The sequence below is a fragment of the Oncorhynchus keta genome, chromosome 1 (genome assembly GCF_023373465.1).
Source record: "Oncorhynchus keta strain PuntledgeMale-10-30-2019 chromosome 1, Oket_V2, whole genome shotgun sequence".
In the NCBI taxonomy this organism is placed as follows: Eukaryota; Metazoa; Chordata; class Actinopteri; order Salmoniformes; family Salmonidae; genus Oncorhynchus; species Oncorhynchus keta.
In genome coordinates, this window is record NC_068421.1 from 44140663 (window position 1) to 44157671 (window position 17009).

General features: G+C 47.4%; 2 protein-coding genes across 5 annotated transcripts in view; both read left to right on the forward strand.

Annotated features, from left to right (window-relative positions):
• LOC118386003 (gem-associated protein 7-like) overlaps window positions 1-17009 on the forward strand; it is a 147970-nt gene that overhangs the window by 18578 nt on the left and 112383 nt on the right. The window lies entirely within an intron of this gene.
• On the forward strand, window positions 2962-14600 carry LOC118385993 (bone morphogenetic protein 2-like). Of its 3 annotated transcripts, none has more exons than XM_052525660.1 (3): window positions 2962-4170; window positions 10821-11173; window positions 11865-14600. In XM_052525660.1, exons 2-3 carry the CDS (start codon window positions 10828-10830, stop codon window positions 12929-12931), a joined length of 1413 nt encoding a protein of 470 aa, XP_052381620.1. In that variant the 5' UTR covers window positions 2962-4170; window positions 10821-10827; the 3' UTR covers window positions 12932-14600. The 3 variants fall into 3 exon arrangements, with proteins under 3 accessions (XP_052381620.1, XP_035629206.1, XP_035629195.1); XM_035773313.2 differs by lacking the exon at window positions 2962-4170 and adding an exon at window positions 9344-10412; XM_035773302.2 differs by lacking the exon at window positions 2962-4170 and adding an exon at window positions 9344-10397.

Genomic DNA, 17009 nt, shown 5'->3' on the forward strand with positions numbered 1-17009 from the left:
GTGTGTGTGTGTGTGTGTGTGTGTACACATGTTGTGTGGTTTGTGTGCACAAGAGTCTGTGCGTGTGTGTTTGTTTTGTGGTCCACGACTTAACCCAATTATTTAATGTGAACTGTAAATGGAAGTCTTCCTCTGTGTTCCTCCTCGTCCCTCACACTGCAGTCCACTCTCTGACAACAAGATGAAATTGTATTACCCAGCACGCTACACTCACAAACCATCCATTCCACTTTTTTCCCCGCAGTGTCATTCCTTCAGAGGCCAAACCCAGTATAACTTGTTCTCAACCTTCTAATGGCAACTGCATGCACTTCGAATGATCTTTCCTTCACATGTTTAAAGATGAATACTTTCATTTGATCTTCAATATATTTTGAATACCATATTAATTAAGGTGCCAATCAAATATCCCCATATACAGATATAGGATCCTAATTTAAGACAGTTTACTACAGCTGGAAAATAATCCTGCCACAACAGGAAATGTGAATTATTATGTGGATTATAATTAATGGACATTTTTTATTGGAGTTGACAATTTTGTTCGGGCAAATCAAGTCTGACATTTTTAAAGTGGAAATTACAAACTTTAGAAGCTTTTTTAAACCTTGAATACACTACAAGTTTGCATTTCCTGCTGTTTTGGAAAATTCCAATCAAATTAAGATCCTACATCTGTAAGTAAAATGTTTCTATTTTCAATTGAATTTTTCATCCAATATTGCTACAAAATTACCAGTGCACAGTTAAGCAATAAGGCTCAAGGAGGTGTGGTATATAAGGGCTGTTCTTATGCATGACGCATGATGGATACAGCCCCCTAACCCCTAGGTGCCTTATTGCTATTATAAACGGGTTACAAACATAATTAGAACAGTAGAAATACATGTTTGGTCATACTTGTGGTATACGGTCTGATATACCACGGCTTTCAGCCAATCAGCATTCAGGACTCGAACCACCCAGTTTATAATATGCTTTCTAGCACACCATTGGCTATCTTATATACTTACATAGTGACGTCAAAGAATGTGTGTCATGCACCATGTGTGTGCAGTTCTAACTGAGTTTAATGAGGAGGTTACCTGAGCAAACAGATGTTTAGTTGGGCACAGATAAGGAGTGCGGTTTGGACCAGTCATTTGGAACTTTATCGCAGATATAAAGTGGCTCGTAAATTCTCCCATTATCGCCTGAGAAGCAGTTCTGCTCAAGCTGAACACCAGTTTGGCTGTTTGTGTTATTGCTGAGGCCAAGGATCACGCCATCGTCTATACAGCTTTTACTGCTCTCCTCCCCACCTCACTTCCTGATTTTTACGCCTATGGCTATGCTCTTCTCAGTCCCGCCTGACTCTACAATCCATCATCTTTAATTCTGCGATTACTTGAGCAGTAACACGGATGCGATGTCTCTGTATGGTTGTCAGCCGTTTTGGAGCTCAGTGAATCAAACCACAACAGAAGTAGGCCCTCATGTGCACGGTCTATTTCTTTGTGGACTTTTCCCATTTCAGACACACAAAGGGGCAACAATGTTCATACAATACAGTGTGCTGATGCGCTAAAATACGCCATGATGACGATATAGGCAACAACTCCAAGTGAAGGGTACAGAGGGATTAAGGGCCCTCGTCTCTGTCCCCTCTCCTCCAGATGTGACTCCAGTCAGGGTAGTGGACAGGAAAAGGGTTGAGAAATGGTGGGGGGGGGGGGACGACTCCGGTCGGCTTGTTAAGAGAGCGGTGAGGTATTACTTTAAAAGCTCCTCCACCCCCGTCGGAATGTGGAGGGGGGAACGTGGGACAGCGGACGTCTTTTCCAGAGGACGGGAAACCTGGAGGCAGAAGTGGAGTTATACCACTGCTCTTGTGATGAAGGGTCCTTGCAGTAGCCTACTCTGACTGAAGGGTCCTTGCCGTAGCCTACTCTGACTGAAGGGTCCTTGCAGTAGCCTACTCTGACTGAAGGGTCCTTGCCGTAGCCTACTCTGACTGAAGGGTCCTTGCAGTAGCCTACTCTGACTGAAGGGTCCTTGCCGTAGCCTACTCTGACTGAAGGGTCCTTGCCGTAGCCTACTCTGACTGAAGGGTCCTTGCCGTAGCCTACTCTGACTGAAGGGTCCTTGCAGTAGCCTACTCTGACTGAAGGGTCCTTGCCGTAGCCTACTCTGACTGAAGGGTCCTTGCCGTAGCCTACTCTGACTGAAGGGTCCTTGCCGTAGCCTACTCTGACTGAAGGGTCCTTGCAGTAGCCTACTCTGACTGAAGGGTCCTTGCCGTAGCCTACTCTGACTGAAGGGTCCTTGCCGTAGCCTACTCTGACTGAAGGGTCCTTGCCGTAGCCTACTCTGACTGAAGGGTCCTTGCCGTAGCCTACTCTGACTGAAGGGTCCGTATGTAGCAGATGGGAGTCTGTGAAACTCACTCCTCAGCCTGAACTATCCCCACTTGCGCTGCCGAATAGCTAGCTTTTCGGTGGCGTAATTGGGTAAGACGCTTAAGGGCGGTGGTCACGCGTTCGCAAGGCAGAGGTACTGGGTTTGAGCCTCGGTAAGAGCTGAATCAGGAGGAAAGTGGTCCTCACTAAAGCAAGCAATGTGACATCCTTCACACATCCATTAGCCTACTCACTGACAGACTGGACAGGATAATGTTATGGTCCCACCAAACATGTAACAGCATGTGTTGCTTCCTAGTGGCCTCTTATTGGGTTAGAATGTCCCCACGAATCCATAGGTACAAAGAAAAATACTGTACATCATGATCAAAGCAAATACTTCTGTGAAATACACTGTAAATAATTACAGTGTAATTGTTCAGATGACACTCGATAACTGTCGTGTAAATTGTCTGAGCCCACAGATGGGAAGGTGTGTGTGTGTTGTCCCTCTGGACCAGGGTAATTCACCAGACTGGGTGAATTGATGGGAGTTGGGGTTGTGTGTGTGTTTGGGAGGGGGAGGGGCAGAGGGACGGGAAATAAAGTGATTCTCCAGATGAAATCTAATATGTGAGACGATACATCCTAAAGAGACGTTTCCTCATAGCCCTGCCCGATGAATACCAATTTGGTGGCCGCCGCTGGAAGGACGATTGCACCTTGCTTGAACAACGCAGTGGAGAATTACAATGTGCCTTCTTTTTTTTTTTTTGGCTCATTCCATCCAATCACATCCCCCAAATTGTAGTGACTTTGTCCTCCCCTATGAGTCATCCATTCATGCCTTGGTCTGGTAAGAGAATATGTTTGGTCTTATTCAGTAACATAGTCATGAATTGATCATGGAGATTGTAATGTCTGTGAACATGTCAGCATGTTAGCTGATAATGAAAATGGTGTCAATGAAAATCAGTGGGTGAGTTTGGGAAAGTAATAATGGAAAATAAAATAATTAGCCAGTCCACCCTGACCTTATCTCTAACTGTGTGTGTGTGTGTGTGTGTGTGTGTGTGTGTGATGGTAGTGGGGGTGGTCTGACTTGGTGACATCACGATCAGGGAGGATCCAAATGACCAGGAAAGTCAATTAGAGTTAAACTGAGTTTACCAGCTGGACTCTCGGTATAGCATAAGAGAGAGGGAGAGGGAGAGGGAGAGAGAGGAAAAAGGGGAGGAGAGACAAAGAGAATGAGAGACAGAGAAAGAGAGGAAGGGAGACACATTTAGGAAGCTGAGGACAAGAGGGCATTTTTGTTGTTGTTGCCAGTTACAGAACGCTCCAGACATATATTTTTCTTGTGCAGGTCCATACAGTAGCTATATTGCACGTCTATCTATCTCTCTGTGTCTGAGCAGAGGTGGAAGTGTCGGCGACAGAGAGAGGGAGTTGCCTGTTTGAAGAGGTCAGGCAGGCAGGGGAAAGCCGGTGGATATGTTTTAAGAGGCCGCTTATCTGAAACTGACAACAGGATGAGAGGGTGAGTGAGAGGGGAGCCCAGCAGTACAGGGGGAGAACCATGGAGAGAGTACAGCATCCTCATCCACAGCCCACTCACAGAGGAGACACAGACACAGGCTAACCTAAGAGAGACAAACGGAGAGAGAAAGAGAGGTAAAAGAGTTTACTTTGTCCATTCTGTCCAACGGAGAGGGAGCGAGAGACGATGGTTCGTAACACTGGAGCTCTAGGATAAACCATGGACTCTGCACACCTCCTACCACACCTGGACGTGAGTATTGCACACACACACACATACACTCTCTCTCAACACACGCAAACACACACATATACATGTATGCCAAGCCAACTCTGCCTGGCCACGGGAACTTCACTGCTCAAACCATTAGCCACTCTAGGGAGAACAAACACATGCTCACTTACACGCAGATGCTGGCATACTGTGTTGCTCGCAATCAAACGCTTATAAGCGAGGGTCCAAGAATGTGACTATTATGTTTTCAGAGGACCTAATGTAACTTACTGTAGGAGTGTAAAGGCATTGAACTATTCCTCAGTGTTGATGGTAAACACAGCTTTCACGTGAACCGGTGCTGCTTTTGTCTTTTCCGCCTCTGTCTGTGTCGACAGGACGTGTGAAGATGTTTTTGACGTGTCTGATGTGTCGCTGTTTCCACCAATACATCTGCCTCCGCAAAGCCTCCTGTTAACTAAACCACCGCCTCCCGGCGTCTGTCGCTAAACTCCCTGACGCTCAGATCATTCCGAAACACATAGCTCTGAGTGAAACGTTATGGATCACAGCGAGAAATGGCGTGAACACTGAGGCATACAGTTGTGAATGTCCTAGTTGAAATAGATGAAGATCTACAAGAGCTGAAAAGCTTCCAGTGACTTGTAGTTCTGGTTGAAATAGATGGAGGTTAAAGGTGGACCTGTTGATCTCCTGCACTGTATGTGCTAGTTAGACTCTTTTTTTAATAATGGACCTGGGAATGAAGGTCCTGGCAGTGGTGACTACTATACTGTACATAGGGGTATCTGGCTAAATGTCTTTCCTAGGGTACAGGGTAGCTGACGCTCCAGATCAAATGTCATTTGTCACACGCTTCGGAGACAACCGGTGTAGACCAACAGTGAAATGCTTACTTGCGGGACCTTTTAAAGATAAACATATTAAAAAAATAAAAATAAAGAATAGAAATAGTGAGGTGAGGAATAAAACACACTGAATAACGAATACAAATTACATGGATATATGCAGTGGGTTGCCAGTACTGATTTGATGTGTAGGGGTACGAGGTATTTGAGGTAGATATGTACATATAGGTAGGGGTAAAGTGACTAGGCAACAGGATAGATAGACAGTAGTAGCAGGGTATATGGCGAGTGTGATAGTGTGTGGCGTCAGTATGCAGGTGTGCACGTCTTATATGTGTGTGGGCGTCTGTAGCGTGCATGTCAAATCAAATCAAATTTTATTGGTCCCATACACATATTTAGCAGATGTTATTGCTGGTGTAGCAAAATGCTTATGTGTGTGTGTGTGTGTGTGTGTGTGTGTGTGTGTGTGTGTGTGTGTGTGTGTGTGTGTGTGTGTGTGTGTGTGTATGTGTAGAGTCCAGTGTGTGAACATAGTCAGTGCACGAGAGTTAGTGCAAAAAAGGGTCAATGCTGGTAGGTCCGGGTGACCATTTCTTTAGCCATTTAAGGAGTCTTGTTTAGTAGTCTTATGGCTTGGGGATAGAAGCTGTTCAGGGTCCTGTTGGTTCCAGACTGGTACTGCTTGCCATGAGGTAGCAGAGAGAACAGTCTATGACTAGGGTGGCTGGAGTCTTTGACAATTTTTTGGGCCTTCCTTTGACACTGCCTGGTATAGAGGTCCTGGATGGCAGGAAGCTCGGCCCAAGTGATGTACTGGGCCGTACACACCACACTCTGTAGGGCCTTGCAGTCCGTTACCTTGCAGTTGTAGTTTCTAGCGATGTTGTGAGAGTGTTGGTTGATTCCCCAGTAGCTGGAAAGTGTAATCTCAACCCTGGCAGCAGACACTGGTTTCTTCTCTCTCTCTCGCTCTCTCGCTCTCTCGGCTTGTATTTCCATGTACGTGTTTGCGTGGTGCATACGCGTGGAGCCGTAATTACCATAAAGGTTTGTTGAGGAAGGCAAGCGGCGGGCTGAAGTCTGGACTGCCCGTGTCATTAACCTCTTAATCGCCCCAGCTGGGATAAAGTATAATACACTCTGATAAAACCACACAGCAGGCAACTAGGAATATTATTCTAATGATTTCAACTGTCATGCTTCGAAAAATGTCACTCTTACCTCTTCGTTTCAGCCTGATACATTAAATCATGAAGCAGTGAACGCGGTCGTCATTCGAGAGATCGGTCGCGAGTTAGCGGTGGAGAGAGAAGTGTGAGGATCATTCCGGATGCATTAGGTGTCCGTTTCAGGTGATTTTGAGAATGGTCCACAGAGATGCGGGAAGAAAAAAAAACGTTCTTGGGATGTGTGTTTGTGAGCTTTGTACAAAAGCTGAAGAACATACGCACACCCAGGTACTTTCCGAAAGGTGCTGGAGTTGTACACTGCTGCTCATGCTCCCAGGTGATATTTATTCATAATGTTTTGACCCTCAGGTCTTCATCAAGCATCCGTATCCCAGGTGGGGGTGGAAGGTCCTATATATAGTGGCAGTACTTAGTGACATCGCTTCAATATTCAATTAGGGTGGGGGGGAAACACAATAATTTGGACATTTTGAAACTATAAAACGGTTTCAAATCAAAATCCTGGTTAAGTCCAAGAGAAGACAGTGTGTTGAGCCTGTGGATCCAGGCCATGAGCAGCAGTGTGTTTGTGAGCTTGTACATGTTTGTGTGTGTGCGAGTATAAGATTTCCAAGACATGCAGTAGTTATGACATGGGCAGAGAGTGTATGTGTGTGTTAGAGAGCGAGGGAGGGAGAGCAGGAATCTGGGGAAAAGAAAAACGGGAAGAACAACAGGAAGGGAAAGTGGCGGGACCAGGCGTAACACGAAGACAGCGGCCGCGGATAAATCAGCCGGCTGCGGTGACACTGGGCCCTCTCGCCCGACAACACTCAGCAGCATCCTTCCGCAAAAACACCATTCATTTCGAGGGCTTAGGAAAAAGACCAACACAAGAGACAGAGGGGTAGATAAATAAAGATAGGGAGAGAAAGAAAAATAGAGATTGGGAAAGAGAGAAACATGCAGATAAAGAAGAATGGGGAGACAGGGAACACAGAGGGGGGGAGGGGCAGGGGAAGAGATATGGAAAAGGACAAGTAGTGATAGAGAGAGAAGAGGGATATATCTCTGTCTTCCCTTCTCTCTCTTTAGCTGTATATCTTCTTCTCTATCTTTGCCTCTCTCTATTTTCTACATCTGTCTTTCCTCTGCCCCCCCATAGAAGTAGAAGATATCCAGAGAATAGACTTGAAAGAAATGGAGGGGAACTAAGAGAGAATGAGGGGGGACAGAAACAGAAAGGGAGGAGGAGATAAGGAGATAGAGGGACTAAGAAAAGGAGAGACTAAAATAGAGAGAGAGAGAGAGAGAGAGATATACTTATGTTGGTCTGTTTTGATCTGTGAGTTCAGAGGAACAGCCTGATTACCGCCCATCTCTCGTCTGCGTGCGCCTGGGGTCACGCTACCGTCTGCACTGGGTCAGACATCATCTCATACGTCTGAGAGCACCACCTCACCCCTCACCTCCCCCGGAAGACTCGATTAGTCCCATTTCAGAGGAGGGAGAGAGCGGGGGATGAAGGGAAAGCAATCGCATGGATGTTACCATCCAGGATGAATGGAGAGAGGGGCGGGTCGCCGGAGTGGATGGCAGATAGAGGCCAAATTAAGTTTATGAACTTTTCTCCCAGTTTAGATTAGCTGGAGAGACACAGGGAGATGGGTGGACGTACTCTTGATGGATGAACGGCAGGGTGTCCTCTGACTCCCCTCCTCCCACTTCTGAAACAAACCTTTGGACCTTCATTAAGGGGGTGGGGGGTATCCTTAATCTAGTTGTCAAGCCATAGGACGCCATGGGAAAGGGTGTACAGTTGTGGCTCTCTAATCATCCTCTAATTCCCCCGTAGTGTTGCCTTAGGTGGAGAAGCATGGGGTGGAGAGACATTACTTGGGGTGGGGCCGACTGAGTTAATGGGTAGTGAACCGAGTTCCACGCTCACAGCTTATTTTCCCAGGGTATTGCTGTGTCTGTTCTCTCTCTCACACACACACACACACACACACACACACACACACACACACACACACACACCCTGTGACCTCCTTGTAAACCTTACTCTGACACTATGGCATGATTATCGATGATTATGGTGTAGTTATGTGTTCGTTGTGCCATAAATGCCTCAGTTATCCTGCCATGTTGGACTTAATCAATTCTAAGCTCAGTTCAGTGATGCGATAGGCAGGGAGTGATAAGATTAAGAGAGAGCTTCGCTCTAGTCTGTAGGGAGAAACAGGACGTTGAGTTCTATGTCGTTTGCATTCAATGAGACGTATCTTTTCTTTTTAGAATGATGACGACATCTCTAATTTCTTTAGTTGTAGGATGATGGTAATGCAGACAGGTTGGGAGAAGAGAAGTCATGGCCCAGCCCAGGTCTCAGTCTCTACACGAGCCTACTAGCTTTGAATGCTTTGAACCAAATCTATGGTCAGCTTACCCTCTTGCTAACAGCAAACTGACCTTCTAGTTAAGTGTCCAGGGCCAAATTCATCCTACTTTGAACAATAGACAGGTCAGACACCCCTACCCTGACCCCTGACCTCCTGACTCCAGAGGGCACAAGGCCATTAAGGCCTATAGTTTCTAATTAGTGGCTCAATCATTAACAGCTGTACTACAGAGACACAGGGTGGTAACCTGGCTGGCTGGGGCATTAATGTTATGACCTCCAGCACTGGGCCTTTTCCCGCACAGCAGACAGGCCAGTTAGCAACTATGGTCTCAAGTATTTGGTTGAAGCTACTGTATAGGTCCATTCAGCAAATACGCTCTGGAGAGTAAATTGGAGCAATAGAGATATAAAGTACAGTAGCTACACTAGTTATTATTCTCCATTAAAGTCAACTAACTTTAGCTAATTTATGGTCTTAGCAGTACTACTATTAAAGTTCTCCTAAATCACACACACACACACACACACACACTGAATATAGTCTCTGCTTAATCACTTGTATCCCCTTGTGCTTGAGTTTCCTAGGAGATGGGGCCTTGGCAACACATAGCAATACATGAACATTAAGGAAAACAAAGTGGTGCTGTTTTTACAGCCATGTGTATCCAGCAAACAACTTCACATGGACTCCAGCAGTACATTTCTTGATGTCGCACCAGCATTACGTCCTAAAAGCCTGACGAGCAGTGTGTGAATTACATGGGGGGGGCATTCTCCTAATGGATTCAAATGCACGTTGTACTGCTACAGTGGTAAACATGAAAATATTTCAAAAGCTTATTCCAAATTAAACAAACACCCCCACCTCTCTCTCATGGTTTAAGGCCAGTGACAGTTGATTCGGGTTCTTTCAATTGCATTCAGCTCTCTCCTCAGCCTAAATACCACTCTCTCTGCCTTACTCTCTGCCTTGAGCTTTCGCTAGAAGACTTGCAACGTTGTATCGACTGGGCCCAGCCCACTAGCGACCTTGCAACATTATCAACTGGGTCTAGTCCGCTATCTGAACTTACATAATTGTTTCAACCAGGCCCGCACGGTTTCCTGTGCCAATGCACTCGGGACAGACAGCTGTATTTGCGTCCCGTAATTCAGCCCCTTTTTCAGATGTCCCGACTTTACTTTTGACAAAAAAAATTACATTTGTCAGCAAGACTCATCTATTAGACCTCACGTTAAGACCCAGCTGCCGACAGTTCAGAGTAACAAAAGTTTTTTTTTTTTTTACAAAAACAGGGGGCAGGCAAATGACAGGTCAAGGGGCAGGCAGTGGTCTGTAATCCAGGGCAGAATCAGAAAGGTACAGAATGGCAGGCAGAGGTCAGTAATCCAGAGCAGAGTCCGAAAGGTACAGAATGGCAGGCAGACGTCAATAATCCAGGGCAGTGTCACAAGGTACAGAATGGCAGGGTCAGGGCAGGGAAAATGGTCAAAACTGGGAAACCAGGGACTCGAGAGAAAAACAGGTGTATGTGAAAGACGCTGGTAAGCCTGATGAGACAAGACGAACTGGCAACAGACAAACAGAAAACACAGGTATAAATGCACAGTGGCTAATGGGCGACACCTGGAGGGGGGTGGAGACAAGCACAAGACAGGTGCAACAGATCAGGGTGTGACAGCATCTATTCATTCCGACCACAAGAGTTTAGTACTAATGACAATCGCCCAATGTCATAAAACTTTTGATGTTTTGTAACAGATGTCTCTTTCCATTCATTAGAATGCTAGAATTATTTTGGGGTGGATGAACATGCGCAGGTAGCCTACGTTTTTGTAAGTGATTTGTTTGACAATCGGATGAAAACATCATGACTGGTTGTGTTCAAGCCACATTAAAGGGAATACATGTTTATTGTCTGAATGTTATGGTATGATTCATACTCTGCTGACAAGGAATTAGTATGGTGGGGAATGGGAGAGGAGAAAACAAGCTGATGATATAGTGGTAGTAGTTTCTCTCATAAGATTTAAGTTGTGAGTAGTGGTATTTTAATCCCCCTAACTCCAATGAACTAAAATACATTAAACATATGGTATATGAATCTAAATAAACACTTGTGACTTTAAAGGGCACCACTGGAAGTGTCAAAAAGGGACAGACTTAAGCGTTCCGATTCCTCTTCTCCCGGAAATAAACCCTAACTTAACTCCTCTCCTCACATTCTCTTCCCCCTCATCTAGATCCACCATGTTCGCTGCTAAACTCTTGGTCCTGATGGTCCTGCTGCTACCTCAAGCCTCGCCTGGGCGCCAGGGCTTTGCCACCGAGCCCGATGGCAGTGAGCCGTCGTTGCCACCGCCATCACCCACCCCCCTGGAGCCCAGCCTGGCCCAGACAATCCAGAACCTATTGCTGAGCCGCCTGGGCCTGCAGTCCCACCCCAACCCCCGGCCAGGTGCGCCCATCCCCCAGTACATACTGGACCTCTATCGCTTCCACGCCCAGCAGTACCACCTAGTCCAGGATCCACACTTCAGCTACCCCAGCCAGCATGTCCAGGAGGCCAACACTGTACGCAGCTTCCACCACACAGGTAACAATACACATAGGCCGATATCCCCAAAAGCACCTCCGAGTAAGAGTGCTGATCTAGGATTAGTTTTGCCTTTTAGATTATCATGAATAAGATCATATGGACAGATCCTAGATCAGCACTCCTAATCTGAGACAGTTTGTGGATAGTTTGCAAAGCTGTTCTCCCTTGTCCTACCACCATTTGGTATCAGTTCCACAGTATGTTTTTAATAGACACTGTTCTACACATTCCATTTGTAGTTTGAGTCAGGGTTAGATGGCATTGATGACGACAGGGCTGTGATACCCAGTCTCTTTCTGTTATGACTCCACCTTAGCAGTCAGTAGGCTCCAAATCCAGACCATCTATTTTCCATTTGATAACATGAATGTTTCCATAACACTCACAAGCTAACCAGCCACAAGTGGAGGTCCTATTATGATGCTAGTGTGTGCAAAGAAAAGCTTATCTAACTGTTTATGGCACTGAATGTGTCTGACCTTTTAAAGTTAAGGGTTGACAGGTCAATTTACATTGTATTTGACATTGTGAGATTACAATGTTTGATTTAGAAAATCCTACAAGAGAGACCTCCAAGGAACTGTGGAGGACATCAATTTTGTTTTACAAATTGAACCTTCTTCTTTGACTATCTTAACCTCTCTCTCTTTGTTGCTCTCTCTCTCCCTCCCTCCCTCCTCTATCTCAGAGTCTACCAGCCCCTCACTCCCCCTTGAAAAGAGGCTGACCACCGTGAGTAACAACAAGGTCCCCATCTCCTTCAACGTGTCCTCCATCCCCCAGGATGAGCGTGTGGTTTCTGCCGAGCTGCGTTTCTTCCGGGGTGGTGGGGCTAGCCTCGGCCCCGGGGCCCACAAGGTCAGCCTGTTCCTCGATGGAGGCACTGGGGACTCTGAGCCCACTCTGCTGGAGTCACGGCTCCTCACAGGGGCCCCCAGAACCAGGCCAGCTGACTCCTGGGAGGCCTTCAGCCTCAGCACTGAACTCTTCGTAGGGGCCCACGCTTGGACCGGCAGCCTGGCCTTCCTCCTGGAGGTGACCCCTCTCGGTAACACCACCCTCCTCACCCCCCCTGACCATGATGCTCTACCACTCTCCACTGGGGAGGAAGGGCGCAAAGAGGGACACTTGAGGGTGCGCAGGTCTCTGGGACAGGATGAGCACAGCTGGGCACGGGAGAGACCCCTGCTGGTTACTTACAGCCATGACGGGCACGGGGAGCCACTAGCCGCCCATGGCCGGAGAACCTCTGACACTGCCCAGAGGATGAGGGGGAGGAAGCGGGCCAGAGAAAGGGGCAGGAGCAACAGCAGGGACCGGGACCGGGAAAGAGACAGAGACAGGGACTGGAGCGCCAGCCCTGGCTGGGGCGGTAGCTGGGACGAGGGTGGAAGGGTGAAGCGCAATGGTGGCCGTGCGGCGAAACTGAAGCGTCTGTCCCGCGCCCGCTGCCGCCGCCACCCGCTCTACGTGGACTTCAAAGACGTGGGCTGGAACAAGTGGATTGTGGCGCCTAGTGGCTACGACGCCTTCTTCTGCCTAGGGGAGTGCCGCTTCCCGCTCACCCACCACATGAACTCATCCAGCCACGCCATGGTGCAGACGCTGGTGAACTCGGTGAACGGAGCCGTGCCTCGGGCCTGCTGCGTGCCCACCGCCCTCAGCCCCATCGCCATGCTCTACCTGGACCCGCAGGACCGCGTGGTGCTCAAAAACTACCAGGACATGGTGGTGGAGGGCTGTGGATGCCGGTAATGGGGAACAAAAGAGAGGGAGGGAGGAGAGCGAGGGAAGGAGAGACTGATGAGGTAGGGGACGAGAGCAAGGACAGAACCCAGCCCAGCAGGACCATGTGAGACAAGAGTACCTGGACCTTCTGGTGGTGGGATGAAAATTCTAGTAGCGCAGGGGGGGTGGCAGGAGAGATGGATGAGGGAGGAAGGGAAGAGACAGGAATGTAGAACCCAATCCAGCAGGACCAAGTGGTTTCTAAGAAGTATAGGTGTTGGAGGGCCACAGCTGTCAGTAGTGGAAATAAAGAGAGGATAGGGAGAGAGTGAGGAAAAACCAGAAACAGAGGAGCCCCCTCAGAACACAGTGCCGTGCTTCAGAACTACCACATAGTGAGAGAGAGAGAAACACGAAGCAGTTTCCCACATCCCAGTAGGGGTAGAGAATGCTGCTGACAGAAGAAGAGAGGAACGACAGCCAGGAGTAAAGGAGAGAATCCTCCCATTAGCCCCACCTCTTCTCTGTCTATAGAACTCCTGAGCTTGTTCAATGCTCACTCGCCAGCCCTCTACGTGTCTGTAATGTGTCTGTATCTGTGTCTTTCCGTGCTCAGTGTGTCGCTCACATCCTCATTGCAACATCAATCTGTGAAGGAGATGCACTCGACCAGTGGAGTCGGAGACCAAGGGGACTGGCAAGAGATGAAGATATCAGTGCCAGATTATACTATCTAATACGGTGGACATATTATGAAGAGTGACGTATAGTGCAGAGAAAGCTTTCACGTGGCCCATATGAGGAGGATGGAAACGTATAACCTTTGCATCAGTGACACCATCCTTAAACTAACTCATCTAACATATCTGGGCCAATGGACAGCTACCGATCTCTCATCAAGAGAGACATTGACGGACACTCCTCATAGACTGTATAGATGTGGACTTCTCAGACAGACACATAGACAGGCAAATTGTCCGCGCCAAGCATCCCGTCATGAGATATTTAAAACCGCAACAATAATACGGAGGAATTATTATGCTATTGTTTGAATGTACTACCATCATTATTATTTAAAAGCTACATTTTTATTTTGTACATTTCCTTAGCAGAGATGAAGAAAAAATCTGAAAACTGTTGTCGTCAAAGTAATTCCATTACATCTAACTTAAAAGTCACATTTAGGTATTTAAATAGCAACCACATATTGTGTATTTAACCTTGAAAATATTTCAGATATCTGCTCTCTACAAAGCCACATTCACAGTACTGTAATACATCTAAAGCTGGAGCCTGCAGTCCTTTATAGTAGCTTTGGTACAGCAAGTTATGGTGGCTTTTGGTGTCCTACACATAATGGAGCAGTCAAAAGCTCGAGAAATTCCACATATCAAGGCTCTCTGTGTATTGCAATCCACTGAATCGCGTAACAACAACACAATGTCATCCTCACCACAGGTGTCTTTTCTAGCAGAGTGCATGTTTTAAAAAAATGTTTTAAAGAACGGCTAATGTTAAAGCAGTTGATTTCCAGTGCCTTTCGGGGGTTTTGCAGGTGTTTTTGAGTATTTTGAGTATCTTTCCAGTCATTTGCTTTTCCCTCTATTTAAATGGAAGCATTTAAACAACAGTCTGTAAAATGTTTGACATTGTCTGAAGATGTGGTGATACCTGTAATAAAACAGAGACAAAGCAACATCTCTGTCACATGATTGCGTTTTTAAAATCAACCACGTTTCCTTGTTGCTGTTCCTCTGCTAGTGTTCTGAGGACATATTGCTCTGAGCCTATGCACAAGGACAAGGGGAGAGCAGAGTGGGACTGTCAAATCCTCCCATTGGTCAGACTCTTCCAATCACAAATTGCCTCGTAGATTGGCAATCGAGCTAACATTATCCATGATCAGAAAGGAGGAAGGAAGCCAGTGCTCCCTTGGGCAACCCAGAACAAACCAAATTTGGCTATAGGCCTCGAGTACCTATATAGTCCCACTAACACACACAGGCCTGGGATAGAAGGTCATGAGGAGAATGCTATACATGGGGCAGAACTCTTACTGGCAAAACCACTGCACCATCTTATCAATTCACACCCGGCCTATGATGCAGCCCACATATGTTTCTGATCCCCAGATGCTACCCAGACAGCTACTGAGCCTCTGAGCTTACAGCAGTCAGTGTGCTCGGCCACGTTGTGAATGTGGGGGTCAAACCAACTCAACAGCTTTCTTGAACCCGCATTCCTGTGTTGAAAGGAACTACCCCTCCCATCCCTCCTCCAGATTGATCGGCTCACTGCTTGTGAAGGATCGGGAGGTGAACAGTGTGAAAGCCACAGCCGCGTTGCTCTGTCCTAGGGAGGGGCGAATCTCCTCCCCTCCTGTCGGATGCTGGACGTGGTCCAGAACTTGTCGGCTACAGCTGGAGCTGTCCAGATTCTTCTTACATATCGCCTCTCAACAGCTGTCAACAGCAGCACACTGCCACCGGGGCTCCTGTGTGTGTGTGTGTGTGTGTGTGTGTGTGTGTGTGTGTGTGTGTGTGTGTGTGTGTGTGTGTGTGTGTGTGTGTGTGTGTGGGCGTGCGTGCATCTGTCTGCCTGTCTGCCTGCGTGCGAGAGAGCATTTATGTGTTTGTATGTAGATGTGTTTAGATAAGTAGCGAAAACCATCTCATGAAATACACACAGCATGAGTCACCCATGCATGGGCAGGAAGATAACCTTTGCCCCATAGAGGGTCTGTATCCTCCCTAACTTCCCTAACTCCCCTCTAACCTATCCTTGCCCCCCAACTCATTCCTTCCTCACACATCTTCCCTCACCACCCAGCCCATCCCTCACCCACTGACCCATTCCTCATCCCACCCTCCCCTCTCTCCCCCTCCCAGCTCATTCACTTATCACCCACCTCACCCCTTCCATTTTCTCTCATCCACCCCGTAACCCCTCCCTCACCCTCCTCTCCCAGATGTTGGATTATGACTGTGTTCAGGGTTTAGAGCAGGACTGGGGAGTGGAGACAGGATATGGCCAGCTTATCTTGTCAGGTGTGTAGGCTCTATGAGCCTGGATAGCATTGGCCTTGACCCAGTCAACCCTGTGGAACACCTTCCCTCAGCCCCGAGGGCTTCCAAACCCACCCGACCCACAGAGACAGGGACCCTACAACCAGGTGCCTGTGATGGACCCCAGACAGGCAGGGGATTACACATTTCTCACGTTACATAGCCCTCTTTCTGACGTACAGATTTTAGCTGCATTCAGGGAAACGTTTATGATAACCGCTTTACAGGAGCTGAGCAGTGTTCAACAGGCCCAGTGCAGTTCCAGCCACAAATGTATGGAATGTTCAGATAATACAGTTGTGATTATAACACTATGCCTCTAGAACAGATTTGACTATGGATCTCAAAGTCTGTGTTACATGCAGATGGAAGTTAGATTGGAACATTCAGTGCTGCATTAGTAGAATGTTCATGTGAACAGGGCCAGGGATAGGCCCAGAGGTGCCTCCATGTTGGAGTGTGGAGTTCATGGAAATTAAGTTAAACCCAGGTTTGGCACGCTCTCCGTCAACCTGCCAATCCAACCAGCCACACAGGCAGGGCCAAGGTAAGCCCAGAGCAGGCCTCATCCCTGGTGTACCCTACTAAGTGACAGGCTTTTCCCCACTCACCCTGGCATAGGGAAATAACCCCCACTGCAGTCAGTTCCTCTATACTCCTGTCTGTCAACTTACTGTGTCAACTGTACAGCCCACCCACTGCCCACATCTGCCCCAACACACACACACACACACACACTTGCTCATACACCCACATAGACAAGCACAAGCACACACAAATTACAATATTGGAAATCACTCTGTGCCAACCTAGGCGGGATTCAATCCGAGCGCACTTTGTCGGCAACACACGTTTTAAAGGCAATGCTCCAACGTTCGTCGAAACCTCATGTACGGTAAACGCTGTATATGCCGGGCTCAATCTGAAATTACTTTTAAATACCGCATTGTAAAAATCCACGATTGGATTAAATCCCGGCCTTAGACCTTCCACATTTAGGACCACAAGGCCAAAGCATGGTTTAGCATCAGAACCTGTCA

What these genes read in the sequence shown, in the direction of transcription:
- LOC118385993 (XM_035773302.2), top strand. An exon ending in ACGCAGCTTCCACCACACAG is followed by an intron (nt 11,174 to 11,864) that starts GTAACAATACAC and finishes CCTCTATCTCAG; the next exon opens with AGTCTACCAGCCCCTCACTC.